Genomic DNA, 13,964 nt, shown 5'->3' with positions numbered 1-13,964 from the left:
GTTATTTAAAATGAATGAAACTTTGGCATAATTTGCCAAAAATAAATGATTAGAGTTTTTAATTTTTTTTGCTGAATTTAAAATTCTATTTATTGTTACAGGTGTGGAGAAGAAGTTTAATTTGAAAGGAGTTGTAAAGTTGACGTAAGTAAAATTTTATTTTATTCAATCATCAAAACCTTTTATACAGAAAAAGTATTAAATTTAGCTATCTTTTTTTAATGTGTTCACAAAAATATGTTGGTAATTTTACACATTTTTAGAAATAATACAATTGGTATTATGACTTTGTGGTCTTATTGGTCATTGCACCATCTGTATTATGATTATTTGTCTTACAGATACAAAATAGAGAAATTCCCAGTTGAACGTCAATACAGAGTCAACCTTAAAGTCCAGATATGTTTCAACTCGGTATGTGAGATAGAAATGGATGCCTTTACTGATGCTATGATACCATGGAGACAATGTGCCTGGAATCTGACCTATTCCACAGCAGGTAAATTGACTTATATTTTTTGTGCCTTTGATTTGAGTTACCAAGGAAGGCTTTGGTAAAAGGTTTTGTAAAATATTACTTATTGGAAGAGAGTAAGATATGAAATATAATTTTGCTTCTGTCGAAAATCTTGTTATTTAATTTGATGAAATAATCCCAAATGAGACTATTTTATTCCATATGGTCATATACTTTTGGTGTCTTGCTATTGTGGCCTTACCAGAAAGTCATTGAAGATTGTAAACAAAAGTTTTTAAGACCACATGCGCTTCAAGGGAATGGAATTCGAAAAGAGGTCTTGGTGCTAGTTATGGAGAAGACTTCCGAAGTTGAAAAACTTGTATCTGATCCCTTTGTCATTGTTTTTGACAAAAAATATGTTTAAACTAAACTGATTGCTAGTTATATAAACAGATAGAAGAGGTCAATGATTTAGAAGACCAGCATACGGTTTTAAAAGAACTTGATTAACAAAAAATTGTGAACTTTTTCTTGGTTACAGATGAACTTTTTTTAGAAGTTTTTATAGTATGCTTTTGTCATCAGAGAGAAAAATGCATTTTTTTTCAGACTCCATATTTTCCTGTATATCACTTATTAGTCACTACACAAAATAACATTGTATTTCATACTTGATTGTCACTATTAAAGATTGAATTATTGTTATAATTTCAGGATTTTCATTGGCTAGTCACCTGACCAGTATTGGTAAAACATCTGGACAGACATTCACTTCACAGGAAAAGACTGATCTGTTTAACTTACTTGGAATAAACTCCTATATTTTGGGAACACCTTGCACAGTGGCTGATTATTCACCAATCGGTGCTGAGAGATGGCAAAAAGGTAATGTTTTACTGCTATGTCTAAGGAGTGCTTTTCTCTTTCCTCTGAATGGTTGACCTCATTGATCATAGTTAATAATGCTCATGTTAAAGGTTTTTTTCTCAAAAATTAAAAAAAATAGTTTCTTTGTATTTTTATTGTGTCATATTCAAGTTTCAGCATACGTATTGTGTGACATTGATATTTTATGGCTTGGAAGTTTTATTTGAAAACATATTTGACAAGATCTTAAATAAAATTGAACCATATTTCATGAGGAATTAATCATTAAAATAAGTTAACTTAGAGATTTTCCCTTTTTATAATATTCACAGCTCTTGACTCCATTTAAAAGGGACATAATAATTCCAATTATCTGTTAAAGATTTGTTTGTTTACTTTGAATAAACTCATGTCTTAGGAATATCATGTTCTTCACCCATCAGTGCAGTAAGATGGTGTTTATTACAATTTATTCAATTCTCATTTGATGCATGCACTTTTCAGATTGTGCAGCAGACGTCACCTTGCCAACCCTTCCTGCCAATGCAGCCTGTAACATCCACGATAAGTGTACTGCTGTAGATTGTTGTATGTACTCTGACTTCCTGCAACAAGGTTTCCATTCCTTTGTTGAACTGGATCCCTGTAACCACAAACTTAAGTTTGGTATTGAAAGGGTATATGAAACAGTAGATCTCAATGGATATGCATTCGGTAAGTTTCTTGTTTATTGTGAATAATTGTTTACAAAGTTGCTAACTTGTGATTATAGTTTAGAAAAAGTTAATATTCTGATATAGTTTTACAAACTTGGTGTCAATTAAGTGACAGAAATTTTTATTGCAATGAAACTTTTAATTTGTGGGTTGAGTGCCTCCATCCTGAAAATCCTGGAAAATTAGAATCTGTTTAAAAAAGTGATTCAACAGAATTTATACTTGAGCTCTATGCCATTCTGAGCTAAGGACTTGTTGATTAAAAATGGTCTGAAGCTTTTTTTTTAGTTAATGCAAATTTGATATCAGATCTTGCAGTGCAAAAAGGCGTATGACTTGATTTATTGATTTTATGTCATTTTGTTGTATGTTGCTGTTTGATCACTTTTAATTATTTAAAAATATATATTTTAAAGGAAATATTTAAGAATATCTGATCAAAAGAGTCTTTTAACAAAAAAAATCTGTTCAATTGTAGGAGTTGAAGAGACAAAGACATTGATGAATGTTGTCAGACTCACGTAAGATATTTGAAGTAGATGTTAATCTTTATGAGATAACAATTTCTTGGAAAACTAGGCCAAAAAAGCATTTCCCCCAAAAAATATTGTACTTTATCTAAACAGTTTTGAAAGGTTTTCTAAAACAAGCTAAAGAATTGTCACTATACACTACCTACACAAAAGTAGAATTCTTCAATGACTGCTATGCATCTTCTCTGCAATGGAATTAATTCTGAGATTCTCACTCTTTTTTCCACAATCAAATGGGGAGGAGGAGAAGGATTTTATATCATCTTTAATATCACCAAAACTGTTTGCGGTTTTGGAGAAATATTTGAAAATGAAGCATGATATAATTTTTTGAAGAAAAATATCAGAGCAAAATCAATAAAAATTTAAAAAAAATGAATTAAGATGGTATTGCTATTGTTTTAATTGATTTGGTGGGAAAAAAAACGTAAATGACTAAATTGAAATAAGACATAAGTACAGTATAAAGGAAGAAAAAAGAATAACTCCCTTCTTGGAGCATCGAGCCTTGTTGCCAAAATAACCATTAAAACATTTAGAACTATTTTCCCCCTAAAATATTACTTTTAGAATACAAGGATAAAGAATTATTATGATATTAAATGATATTTTCAGATATACTATCACAAATCTACAGTCAGCAGGAAAATACCAGCTGGATATGACGATGAAGATCTGTTTTGAAACATCAGGGGCATGTGACTTTGAAATGACCGTGTTCAGTGGTACACAGCTTTCTAAACAGTATTGCTTCACTGGTTCAACTTTCTTTGATTCAGGTACTGGTATGTTTAGGAAATTTAAATAGTCTCTTTTTAAATGGTCCTACAATCTCCATTGCGTTGAAACTTATGGTGGTAAGTATGTATGAATTCTTTTATCACTCTGCTGCTACCAGATAGTTCAAATAATTTTTGCATGGAGACTTGGATTTTTCAGTAACTGAGAAACATGTGACAATTAACATTGTAAGTGCAATTATTTTTAAAACATCTATTCAGTATCTTAATTATGAATCACTGAATAAGGGTGCTCCTTTTTACTGTACTTTAAATTCAGAAATTATTTTTGCTGATTTATCATTGCGATTATTAACAATTAACCAAAAAAAATCATAAGATAAGGCATACAAATAATGCTATCATAATTTAGAATGCAAGGTTTTCACCTTTGCCAAACCTATTTTGTTGCAATTTTGGCAATATTAAAAATACCTCAAGCATTTTTGATTTTTCAGTATTTTAAAATATAAAAAGAATGAAAATAACGTTCATGTACATTAGTTTATTGCAATTCTCATATGCATAAATTTGCATATTTATTTTACAGCATTTTCTCTGAACAACTTTTTACTGGCTGAGAATCAAGCCAAGGTGGATCCACTGCCTTCAGCGACAACAACCAAACTGTTACAAGATACTGGTATCAGTGACTACCTTCAAGTAACTGCATGTGATCACTCTGTCTCACCTTTCACCACAGTTAATGGAAGACTGAATGATGGTAAGAACATGGCTTATAGCTCACGTTTTTATCAGAATATTTGTTAAATCAAAAACAAGAAATTAAAAAAAATTCTTTGCTGTGTATAATGAAATGTAATTGAGAATATGTAAATAGGAAAAAAGGCAAAACTTTTAAATGCAATTGTATGAATTCAAGAAAGTTAGTACATATTTGTTTTTCAGAATGTGGCAATCTTGTAGATTCCATTACTCTACCAACAGAGGTATCTTTAAACATCCAATCAGACTGTACATCAGTTACTATGTGTTCTGATATTGGGTATATTGATAAGAAAATCCAGTCTACAGTGAAACTGGATCCCTGCACATATGAAATAACTCTTGGCATCGAGACAATGGAGACTACTGTGTCCCTGTTACATTTCCAGTGGGGAAAGCCACAATCCTTTGCCTTACAAGGAGGACTTAGAATGGAGTAAGATTAATCTGTAGAAGAATACATTTTAAGAAATGCTATTAGAAAATTTGTTTATTTGGAATATTTTTTGTGTCACCCGTGACAATAGTTGTGAAATCAAAACTCTTTAGTGTTATTTTTGGTCCTCAGCAGAATTGGTGGCACATACAAATGTTGTATCTAGTGATACGGTTTTAAAAGGCGAGACATATATCTGTGTTTATATAGTTTATGAGGATTTTGTAATCTACCAAAAGTAATATGAAATCAACAAAATCAAAAACTTGCTACTGATTGTATACTTTGTTATTTTTAACCTGTCTAAACTAACTGTAGAGTCTTTTGTGCTACAGTTCTGTTTTTTTTTATTTTGACCGTCCTAATATTCCTTTTTTCAAACTTTTTTCCAGCTATGTGATCCATGATTTAACCAGTGAAGGAATGTACCTGGTATCTGTTGACATGGGTCTGTGTATGGAGACTTCAGACAGAGACAGTTGTGATGTTAAACATACAGTGTTAGATAATGTCAAACTACCAAAGAAGTCCTGTAATTGGAACAATGGATTTGCATTCTCTGGCAATCCAAGTAAGAAAAGTCAAAGTTTTGTTATAAATCTTTACTTCTGCATTATAAGTTTTTTTTTAATTTAAAATTTTCAACCATAATGGATATTATATGCAGATTTCTTTATGTTTATATGTCCATTATCTTTTAACTGAAGTATGATCATTATTTATGAGTAGTACCAGCATTACTTGAAGAATAACATTTGTATATATATAAACATTTGAAGTAAACATATGTGGAGTTTAAAATAGAATTCTAATACAGAATCATTTTTTGCCAAACAGAAAGAACTGATTTTTTTTCCACTTAAATTATCCCAGTTTCATGTTTCATTTATTAGACACATTCCTCTTTCTAAGAAATCTGACTATGATTTTCATTATTTTAGGTTTTGACTTGACAACCTGGCTATCAACTAACAGTTATACAGACTCAAATCCTTTGTCAGAACTTGTCGTCATTGAACTTGAAAGATATTTACAGTTTGAAGATTATCTACAGCCGAGCCACTGTGTGGCATCTTCTGCACCTTATACACCCGTCAACTCTGAAGGCTGGGCTATTAGTTCAGGTAATATTATATACAGCCTAACCACTGTGTGACATCTTTTGTACCTTATACACCCGTCAACTTAGAAGGGTGGGCTATTAGTTCAGGTAATATTATATACAGCCTAACCACTGTGTGACATCTTTTGTACCTTATAGAGCCTTATACACCCGTCAACTTAGAAGGGTGGGCTATTAGTTCAGGTAATATTATATACAGCCTAACCACTGTGACATCTTTTGTACCTTATAGAGCCTTATACACCCGTCAACTTAGAAGGGTGGGCTATTAGTTCAGGTAATATTATATACAGCCTAACCACTGTGTGACATCTTTTGTACCTTATACACCCGTCAACTTAGAAGGGTGGGCTATTAGTTCAGGTAATATTATATACAGCCTAACCACTGTGTGACATCTTTTGTACCTTATAGAGCCTTATACACCCGTCAACTTAGAAGGGTGGGCTATTAGTTCAGGTAATATTATATACAGCCTAACCACTGTGTGACATCTTTTGTACCTTATAGAGCCTTATACACCCGTCAACTTAGAAGGGTGGGCTATTAGTTCAGGTAATATTATATACAGCCTAACCACTGTGACATCTTTTGTACCTTATAGAGCCTTATACACCCGTCAACTTAGAAGGGTGGGCTATTAGTTCAGGTAATATTATATACAGCCTAACCACTGTGTGACATCTTTTGTACCTTATACACCCGTCAACTTAGAAGGGTGGGCTATTAGTTCAGGTAATATTATATACAGCCTAACCACTGTGTGACATCTTTTGTACCTTATAGAGCCTTATACACCCGTCAACTTAGAAGGGTGGGCTATTAGTTCAGGTAATATTATATACAGCCTAACCACTGTGTGACATCTTTTGTACCTTATAGAGCCTTATACACCCGTCAACTTAGAAGGGTGGGCTATTAGTTCAGGTAATATTATATACAGCCTAACCACTGTGTGACATCTTTTGTACCTTATACACCCGTCAACTTAGAAGGGTGGGCTATTAGTTCAGGTGAGAAATATACATGTACAACCTAGCCAGTGTGTGGCATCTTCTGCACCTTATAAACCAGTCAACCTTGAAAACTGGACTATTAGTTCAGGTGAGAAATATACCAACACACTCACTTTCTAAATAAAAAATGGTGGACAAAATGTTGTTAAAATTAGTAGTGCATGCATTGTTTGTTCACAATTCTACCTACATCAGTAAACATGTAAAAATACTTGATGGTATTTCATGAGAAGATGATGATAATTATTTTTTTTTTCTTTTTTTTGTGTTTAGATTAACTTGTTGTTTACTGTGGATTCATTTATTTTCGTTTGTACCAATTTTCGTGGATTAAGGAAAATATGCATTTTGTGGATATTTGATTACATTGTTTGGCCAAAGTCTGCATAAATTCATTAAGAAAATTTGTAATTTGTGGTTCCCCTGTAACTATGAAATCCATGAATATTGGTATCCAACAAATAATAAGGAATCCACTGTAGATAGTTTGAAAAATTATTAACCTGGTTTAGTCTACAAGAATGTCATTATATCTACTTTCTCTAACTATATATATATATTTTTTGGACAGGATGTCAGAATGCACCAACACTCACTACATTGCCTGGTTCTGGTATTGTATGTAACCTTGGTGACAGCTGTACTAAAATTGACTGCTGTGTTGACATTGCCAAGTTAGATACGACCTTCAGAGTTTATGCTGACCTTGATGTGTGTAGTAGGGAGTTCACAGTTGGTATAGAGAATTTCAACAGAACTATATCTCTGTATAGTTTCCAGTATGCACAAGAAGATACTTTCTCCTTCGGAGGGCTTGTTAATATTAAGTAAGAACTATATTTACATTGAATTTGAGATTTCATTTCATCGTCTTAAAAATGTTTATTTGTAAATCTGTCATTTTATATTTTTTGGGGGTATTATTAATTGATAATGAAATGTTACTACCATCCCCACTTTATAGACACAGTGGAATTATATTTTTAGTTAGCTACAACCTAATTAATTTTGATAGCTCATATTTCTATTAAAAAGGCAAAAAATTTATCCATGCATACTGACTGAAAGGGATATTGATTGAATTTGAAATAAATCTGAAAAGACAAAAACATGTTATTTTTAAATGTCCATTCAATCAATCATATATATTGTTACCATGTCTAGTTTTCCCTCCTTCCTTCCAAAATCCAGCAGTTTTCAAGTCTTTTTTTCCCCCCTGTTCTACAGATACAAAATAGTGAACTACCAGAGTGAGAGAGTGTTTGTAGTTAATATGGACATTGAAGTCTGCTATTCTGCTGCTGGACCATGTGCAGTACAACACACAGTATTGACTGATGTAAAGTTACCCAAATCTTCATGTAACTACAGCCAGCCATATGCCATTCCTGGTAAGAACTTAAAAAAAATTGTAATTTAGGTAAACAAAAATTGAAAATAAACTTTCAAGGTTTGGGCTTAAGGCTTTTCCAGGAAAAAATATATTGCAGGTTTGGACACCACATGATATATCTGGTGGTGATAGGAATGGTCGCATTAATACAATTCTGTTACAAAATTATGGGTGGTGGGGTATAATAAAAGTGTTGTCCAACCTTCTCATACATTTTTTCCTGGAATAGCCATAATTTAGAAATATTGAATAGGGAGAACTTAGGAGAATTTTTAATGATTCTAACTGTTTTGTACTTTACAAAAAGTAATTAATTTCTTATTTATTTTTAATTTTTTTAGGCTACTTCGTTCAAGAAGCTGGAGATCTTGAAATAATTTCAATTATTTTTCTGTTGGTAAATGTTGACAGCCTTCAAACACATTTGAATTTTTATATGCTTATACCTAAATCTTAATTGTAGTACTTATACTGATTTACTGATGAACTTTACAGATTTCTCATTGGTGTCTTACATGAGTGAGTTAGAGGTTAACACAAATGTCAATCAGTTACCAAGTTGGGCCGTTGACTTACTGATGGAGGAATTAGGAATAGCAGGTTTCCAAAAAGATCCTCAGTGTGAATTGTCAAGCTATTCTGGAGCTCTATCCAATGGATGGGATTCAACAGGTAAAGTTTTAACATCACAGAAGTAAACTCTTGCTAAATCTAAGCATGGAGTTTAGAAATAGGCAACAAGAAATAATTTCTGCCACAAATGAATTATCTTTTGTCTAAAACATTGAAGACTTGAAAAGCAGCAGTTGCAGTAATATGAGACCACATGTTTGAAAACAATAAATGAATTGACAGACTTCATGTTAATATTAAAAAAATAATAAATCTAATGCATACTTTACTCAAGAGTAATAAAATAAAGTTTGGAGTAAATCTCAAAGAAATATCCAAATGCTTGTAACAGCATGTATATATTGAAGCAAAGATTGGTCTACTTGGAGTCATAATAATGTGTCCAGGTAGGATGACGGGCATGCCTGCGACCAGTTACCTTGTGAACTAGCACTTTAAAAATTTGTCTCAGCATTTCAGTCTAGTTCAAAGAAGGGTTCCTTTTCATATCACATTTATATGGGTCTTACATCATGTACTATTTGCCACATGATGTTAATTATCAATTCAACATATTAATTTGTAAGTACATTTTCAACAAATTACTTTACAGCTTGTGGAGAACTTATAACACTACCACAGTTACCAGCCTACACACGGTGCAGGTTACCAAGTTACTGTACTGGTGCTCAGTGCTGTTCTAACATTGGTTATCTTGGGAGAAAGTTGGAAGCCTTTGTCTTGGTGGATCCCTGTAGTTACTCTGTTAGTATTGGACTGGAGAAAAGAAATATCAATGTTACATTACTGGAATTTACACAAGGCAGTTGGCAGACGGTCACTTTAGGCAATCTGCTCAGACTACAGTAAGTACACAAGGCAGTTGGCAGACGGTCACTTTAGGCAATCTGCTCAGACTACAGTAAGTACACAAGGCAGTTGGCAGACGGTCACTTTAGGCAATCTGCTCAGACTACAGTAAGTACACAAGGCAGTTGGCAGACGGTCACTTTAGGCAATCTGCTCAGACTACAGTAAGTACACAAGGCAGTTGGCAGACGGTCACTTTAGGCAATCTGCTCAGACTACAGTAAGTACACAAGGCAGTTGGCAGACGGTCACTTTAGGCAATCTGCTCAGACTACAGTAAGTACACAAGGCAGTTGGCAGACGGTCACTTTAGGCAATCTGCTCAGACTACAGTAAGTACACAAGGCAGTTGGCAGACGGTCACTTTAGGCAATCTGCTCAGACTACAGTAAGTACACCAGGCAGTTGGCAGACGGTCACTTTAGACAATCTGCTCAGACTACAGTAAGTACACAAGGCAGTTGGCAGACGGTCACTTTAGACAATCTGCTCAGACTACAGTAAGTTTTTTAGTGATGATATACTTAATAAAAAACAAATATTTTATTCAGTCGGGAATTGTAGACAATTTAAACAAAACTTGTTTTTTGAATGGATTTGTTTTTGCAGATGGAAACTATACCTCATCTTTTAGCACCGGAGAGACATTGATTTGTATAAAGTTAGACAAGTTTTTGTGTGCAAGTTTTTTTGTGAGTGTCACAAGATAAATGTAAAATAATTGAATGTTCATTGGCATTTGTACAAAGGCTTTATCAGGTGCTATCAACATAAAGTCGTCTGAATAAAGCTGTCTAACATACTGTTTTTGGCATTTATAGCAGCATCAAAAATTGTTAAATTTTGTGTCCCATGTGAGACATATCTGTGTCAACAGTTTGTGATTTCAACTTACAATTATCTGAACAGCTCTTGGAAATTTTTTATTTTACAAGATACCAAAAAATTGATAGAATCATTTCAGCTTTTCGCTTTTGAACAGTCATGTCCTTTAAGAAAACATTTTTTTTTATTTTGTACATCATTCATATTATATCATTTTATATTCTAGGTACAAAGCAGAGGAGTTGACAGCTGAGAAAGTTTACTTGTTGTACATGACGATCAGTATATGTTTTGAAACTGTTGGAGATTGTCGTTATTCTTACACTGTATTTGATGGCGTAAAGATTCCTAAACAACCATGTGACTGGACTGGAGGATATGTTATTCCAGGTCTGTATATTCAGATATTCGTAATGTATTTTTAACCATGCTAGTATTGTTGATGAGAAATTTTTACATATGTCTGATAATGAAAAATTTATATTTCTTTTTACAAATGAAAATATGGTATTTTATACTGCCAAAATCTGCTATGAAATTTTAATAAGGGAAAATGTATTTTATAATCATGATAGTTGACTTGTATTTGTATTATAATTTAAGAAAAATTGTTTTATAGTCTCTCATAACTCTTTATAGAGTGGCTCTTGTTGTTAACTTGTGTTTTAAAAAGCTGTATATTTTATATGTAACAAGTGGTGAGACTTTAATAAAGTATTCTAATATGACGTCCTTATTACGCTTTGTAAACAAAGCCGTGTTCTAATGAGCACAAAATATGTTTGACACATGCGCACAAACTTACTGTTTAAATTAACGTTATTTCCATCATTATCCTTTAAAATATATACATTTAGGCAGCTAACATAAAGTTTTATGATATATTTTTATGAAACAACATATATTTATCCTGCTCGTAGTTTTTAAACTTATCAAATATGAAATGCAATGCACAGACTCCTCAAGGAGGAAACGGGAACAGCCAAACATTTTTACGGTAATTTCGTACGCTTCGACCCATAAAAATACTGTATTGTCCTATTAGAATCGAAATAATTTCTTCATGTCATGCTCTATGCTCATTTTAACATGGGTAGGCATTATATTTGACCACATTTTACACCTCACTAACGCTCAGTGTAAAATATCGACAAATATAATGCCTACCCATGTTAAAATGAGCATAGAGCATGACATGAAGGAATTATTTCTTAATTTGTCTTGTCTTGTCTGTAGAATGATGTGGAGAAAATTACACTTAACACATTACATGTTCATTTGTGACTTGCTTTTTTAAAACTGAATTCAAGCTTAAATATGTAAAGGAAACTTTGATTTTTAATATTCCTTAAAACAATGCAAGAATTTTGATATAATGTACCTTTTTGACAACTCAATACTTGAAAGCAAAAAAAAAAGTGCATTATCACTGTTCCATATCCCTCAGGAAAAGTGCAATTAACAACTAAACCTCAGTTTTAAGTTGTCATTAATGGAAATTTAAGTTAAATATTTTTACCTCTAATTTTTAAAATGGTTAACATCAAACATATGCATTTGATTTGTTTTAAGGGTTCAATTTGAATTCCTACCTGACTGGACAAGGATATTCCACAAGTACACCACTGAACTCATTAGTATCCTCACAACTCTTGGAATACCTGGGAGTAGCCAGTTTACTGAAAACAACAGCTGATCAGTGTCAAATGTCAGATCCACTTTATGCGTCCCCAACTAACGGCTGGACAAAAGACGCAGGTAATTAAAGTAAACTGAAAAGAGTTTAATTATGTAGGTCAACAAAACATGTTACTTGCAATATGAAGTACCAAAGACTAAACTAGACACTTTTAAAGTTTTTAGAATTATAATTATCCATTTGCAGCTCACATAAACTGCAAAACACAAGACAATAAAAAAAATTAATGTCGACCGTCATTAAAATTTTGTGGTAGTTTTGCAGTGCGGAATACTTTTAATGTAATAAAATCTGTCTAGGTTAAGCTTTTGCACACATTGCTTTGAATATAGAGAATTATTCAATAGAACTTACAAAGAAAGTCATAAAAACAAAATACTATAGTATGCCAAAAGGAGTAGGTTCGGTAAGGTCCTAAAATGGCCCCCTTTATTAGCGTAAATTCTAATTTAGGATTTATTAACCAATATCACAATAAATTATAGCTAATACAGTGACTAGATAGGAAATAAGCCATTTTGTTGAAAATTTACGTTCCTGCGTTTCATTATGACGTCACAAGTTGTGTTCATATTGATTTTCCACGAAAAAATCAAAGAAAATGGGTAAATTTCCATAGATTATTGGACAGGAAACATAGAGCGCATACGTCGACAACAAAGATCTTTTAAAATAATGTTTGTGATGACATTTCACATGTCTTATTTGAATATTTAGTTTGTCGACGCCTGCGCTCTATGTTTCCTGGTCATAAACTTGGTTGAAATTCAGCCGATTTTGTCAAATTTCATCAAAATCTCCTATTTTGACCTATTTGGGATGTAAAAATCAACGTGTCAGAATTAAACTTGGCCAAAAATTGTTCTATTTAACTTTCTCCCATGTCTTTAAGTCAACTTAAAACGTTTTTTGTGTTGTGACATTGAACTTTATAATTGGGGCCAAATATGGCCGTTATCGAACTTACTCCTTTGGGTGTCGCATGAAAAATAAAAAAAGAAGTGATCAGAAAATGGCCCAGCATAGGCTAAAATAGTAATATTTGTTTAAAAAAAAACATGTAAGGTTTTGCAACTCACCATTAGCTAATTTTCACAGACAGCTATTTCAAACTATTTACATTTTTATATTTCAGGTTGTACATCAGCAGTAGATCTACCAACTCTAGGAAGTAATAGTGTTTGTCACTTATATGATACCTGCACTGGTATATCATGTTGTCTACATTCTACAACTGTTGATAGAAACTTCAATGTCTTCCTCAAACTGGATCCCTGTACACAGAAACTTGACATTGGTATAGAAAAGTACCAGTTTGACTTTTCACTTTACACTTTTACATTTGAGACGACACAGTATTTCCATATTGACAGAGTTATTGAAATTGAGTGAGTACATTTGCTCTTTCTTTCAGTTATGGCAAAGTCAAATATATTTTTTTGCATGTAAAATTTATTTTAGATTATATTATGTTTTGATGTTCAAGTATCTAAAAAAATATAATAGTTAAATATGAGTTGTTTATTTTTGTGAAGACTTGTTATCTTAAGAGATTTTTATTTGAAATAAATGAAATTATGATAACCTTTGGTTTTAGGGTCACAAAGTTTCCAATTTATTTAGATATGTAAGAGACCAAGGAACTGGAATTTTTTTCACCTAATTTCGGTCATTTTGAGATAACTTAAAAGTTGGTGGCCTTTTTCAAAAAAAGATTGTCAAAATCACATTACTGTTATACTGAGTATGCTCATACTCGTAGCCTCAATGAACTTGTTTTACTGTTGCTTGCATTGCATTTACTTCATGAATTTTCCTACCATTTTCCAAAATTGTTTAAGAGCAATTAAGGGAAGGCAACAGTTTAAAAATGAATGATTTTAATGACTCAAAATGATAAATTTCTCAG

The 13,964-nt window shown here is 32.4% G+C and overlaps 1 protein-coding gene across 1 annotated transcript in view; it reads left to right on the top strand.

Annotated features, from left to right (window-relative positions):
• Nucleotides 1-13,964, top strand: part of LOC139500337 (uncharacterized) — a 118,845-nt gene that overhangs the window by 62,417 nt on the left and 42,464 nt on the right. The window contains exons 66-82 of the mRNA XM_071289077.1: nucleotides 102-144; nucleotides 342-499; nucleotides 1,175-1,345; nucleotides 1,832-2,041; nucleotides 2,522-2,564; nucleotides 3,192-3,355; nucleotides 3,906-4,079; nucleotides 4,265-4,517; nucleotides 4,910-5,088; nucleotides 5,459-5,641; nucleotides 7,228-7,483; nucleotides 7,884-8,047; nucleotides 8,545-8,721; nucleotides 9,275-9,527; nucleotides 10,583-10,746; nucleotides 11,929-12,114; nucleotides 13,191-13,443. Coding sequence (XP_071145178.1) covers nucleotides 102-144; nucleotides 342-499; nucleotides 1,175-1,345; nucleotides 1,832-2,041; nucleotides 2,522-2,564; nucleotides 3,192-3,355; nucleotides 3,906-4,079; nucleotides 4,265-4,517; nucleotides 4,910-5,088; nucleotides 5,459-5,641; nucleotides 7,228-7,483; nucleotides 7,884-8,047; nucleotides 8,545-8,721; nucleotides 9,275-9,527; nucleotides 10,583-10,746; nucleotides 11,929-12,114; nucleotides 13,191-13,443 — 3,031 coding nt within the window. The remainder of the gene's footprint in view (nucleotides 1-101; nucleotides 145-341; nucleotides 500-1,174; nucleotides 1,346-1,831; nucleotides 2,042-2,521; nucleotides 2,565-3,191; nucleotides 3,356-3,905; nucleotides 4,080-4,264; nucleotides 4,518-4,909; nucleotides 5,089-5,458; nucleotides 5,642-7,227; nucleotides 7,484-7,883; nucleotides 8,048-8,544; nucleotides 8,722-9,274; nucleotides 9,528-10,582; nucleotides 10,747-11,928; nucleotides 12,115-13,190; nucleotides 13,444-13,964) is intronic.

This window comes from Mytilus edulis, chromosome 13 (genome assembly GCF_963676685.1).
Source record: "Mytilus edulis chromosome 13, xbMytEdul2.2, whole genome shotgun sequence".
Classification (NCBI taxonomy): Eukaryota; Metazoa; Mollusca; class Bivalvia; order Mytilida; family Mytilidae; genus Mytilus; species Mytilus edulis.
This window is presented reverse-complemented; position numbering and strand designations above follow the sequence as displayed.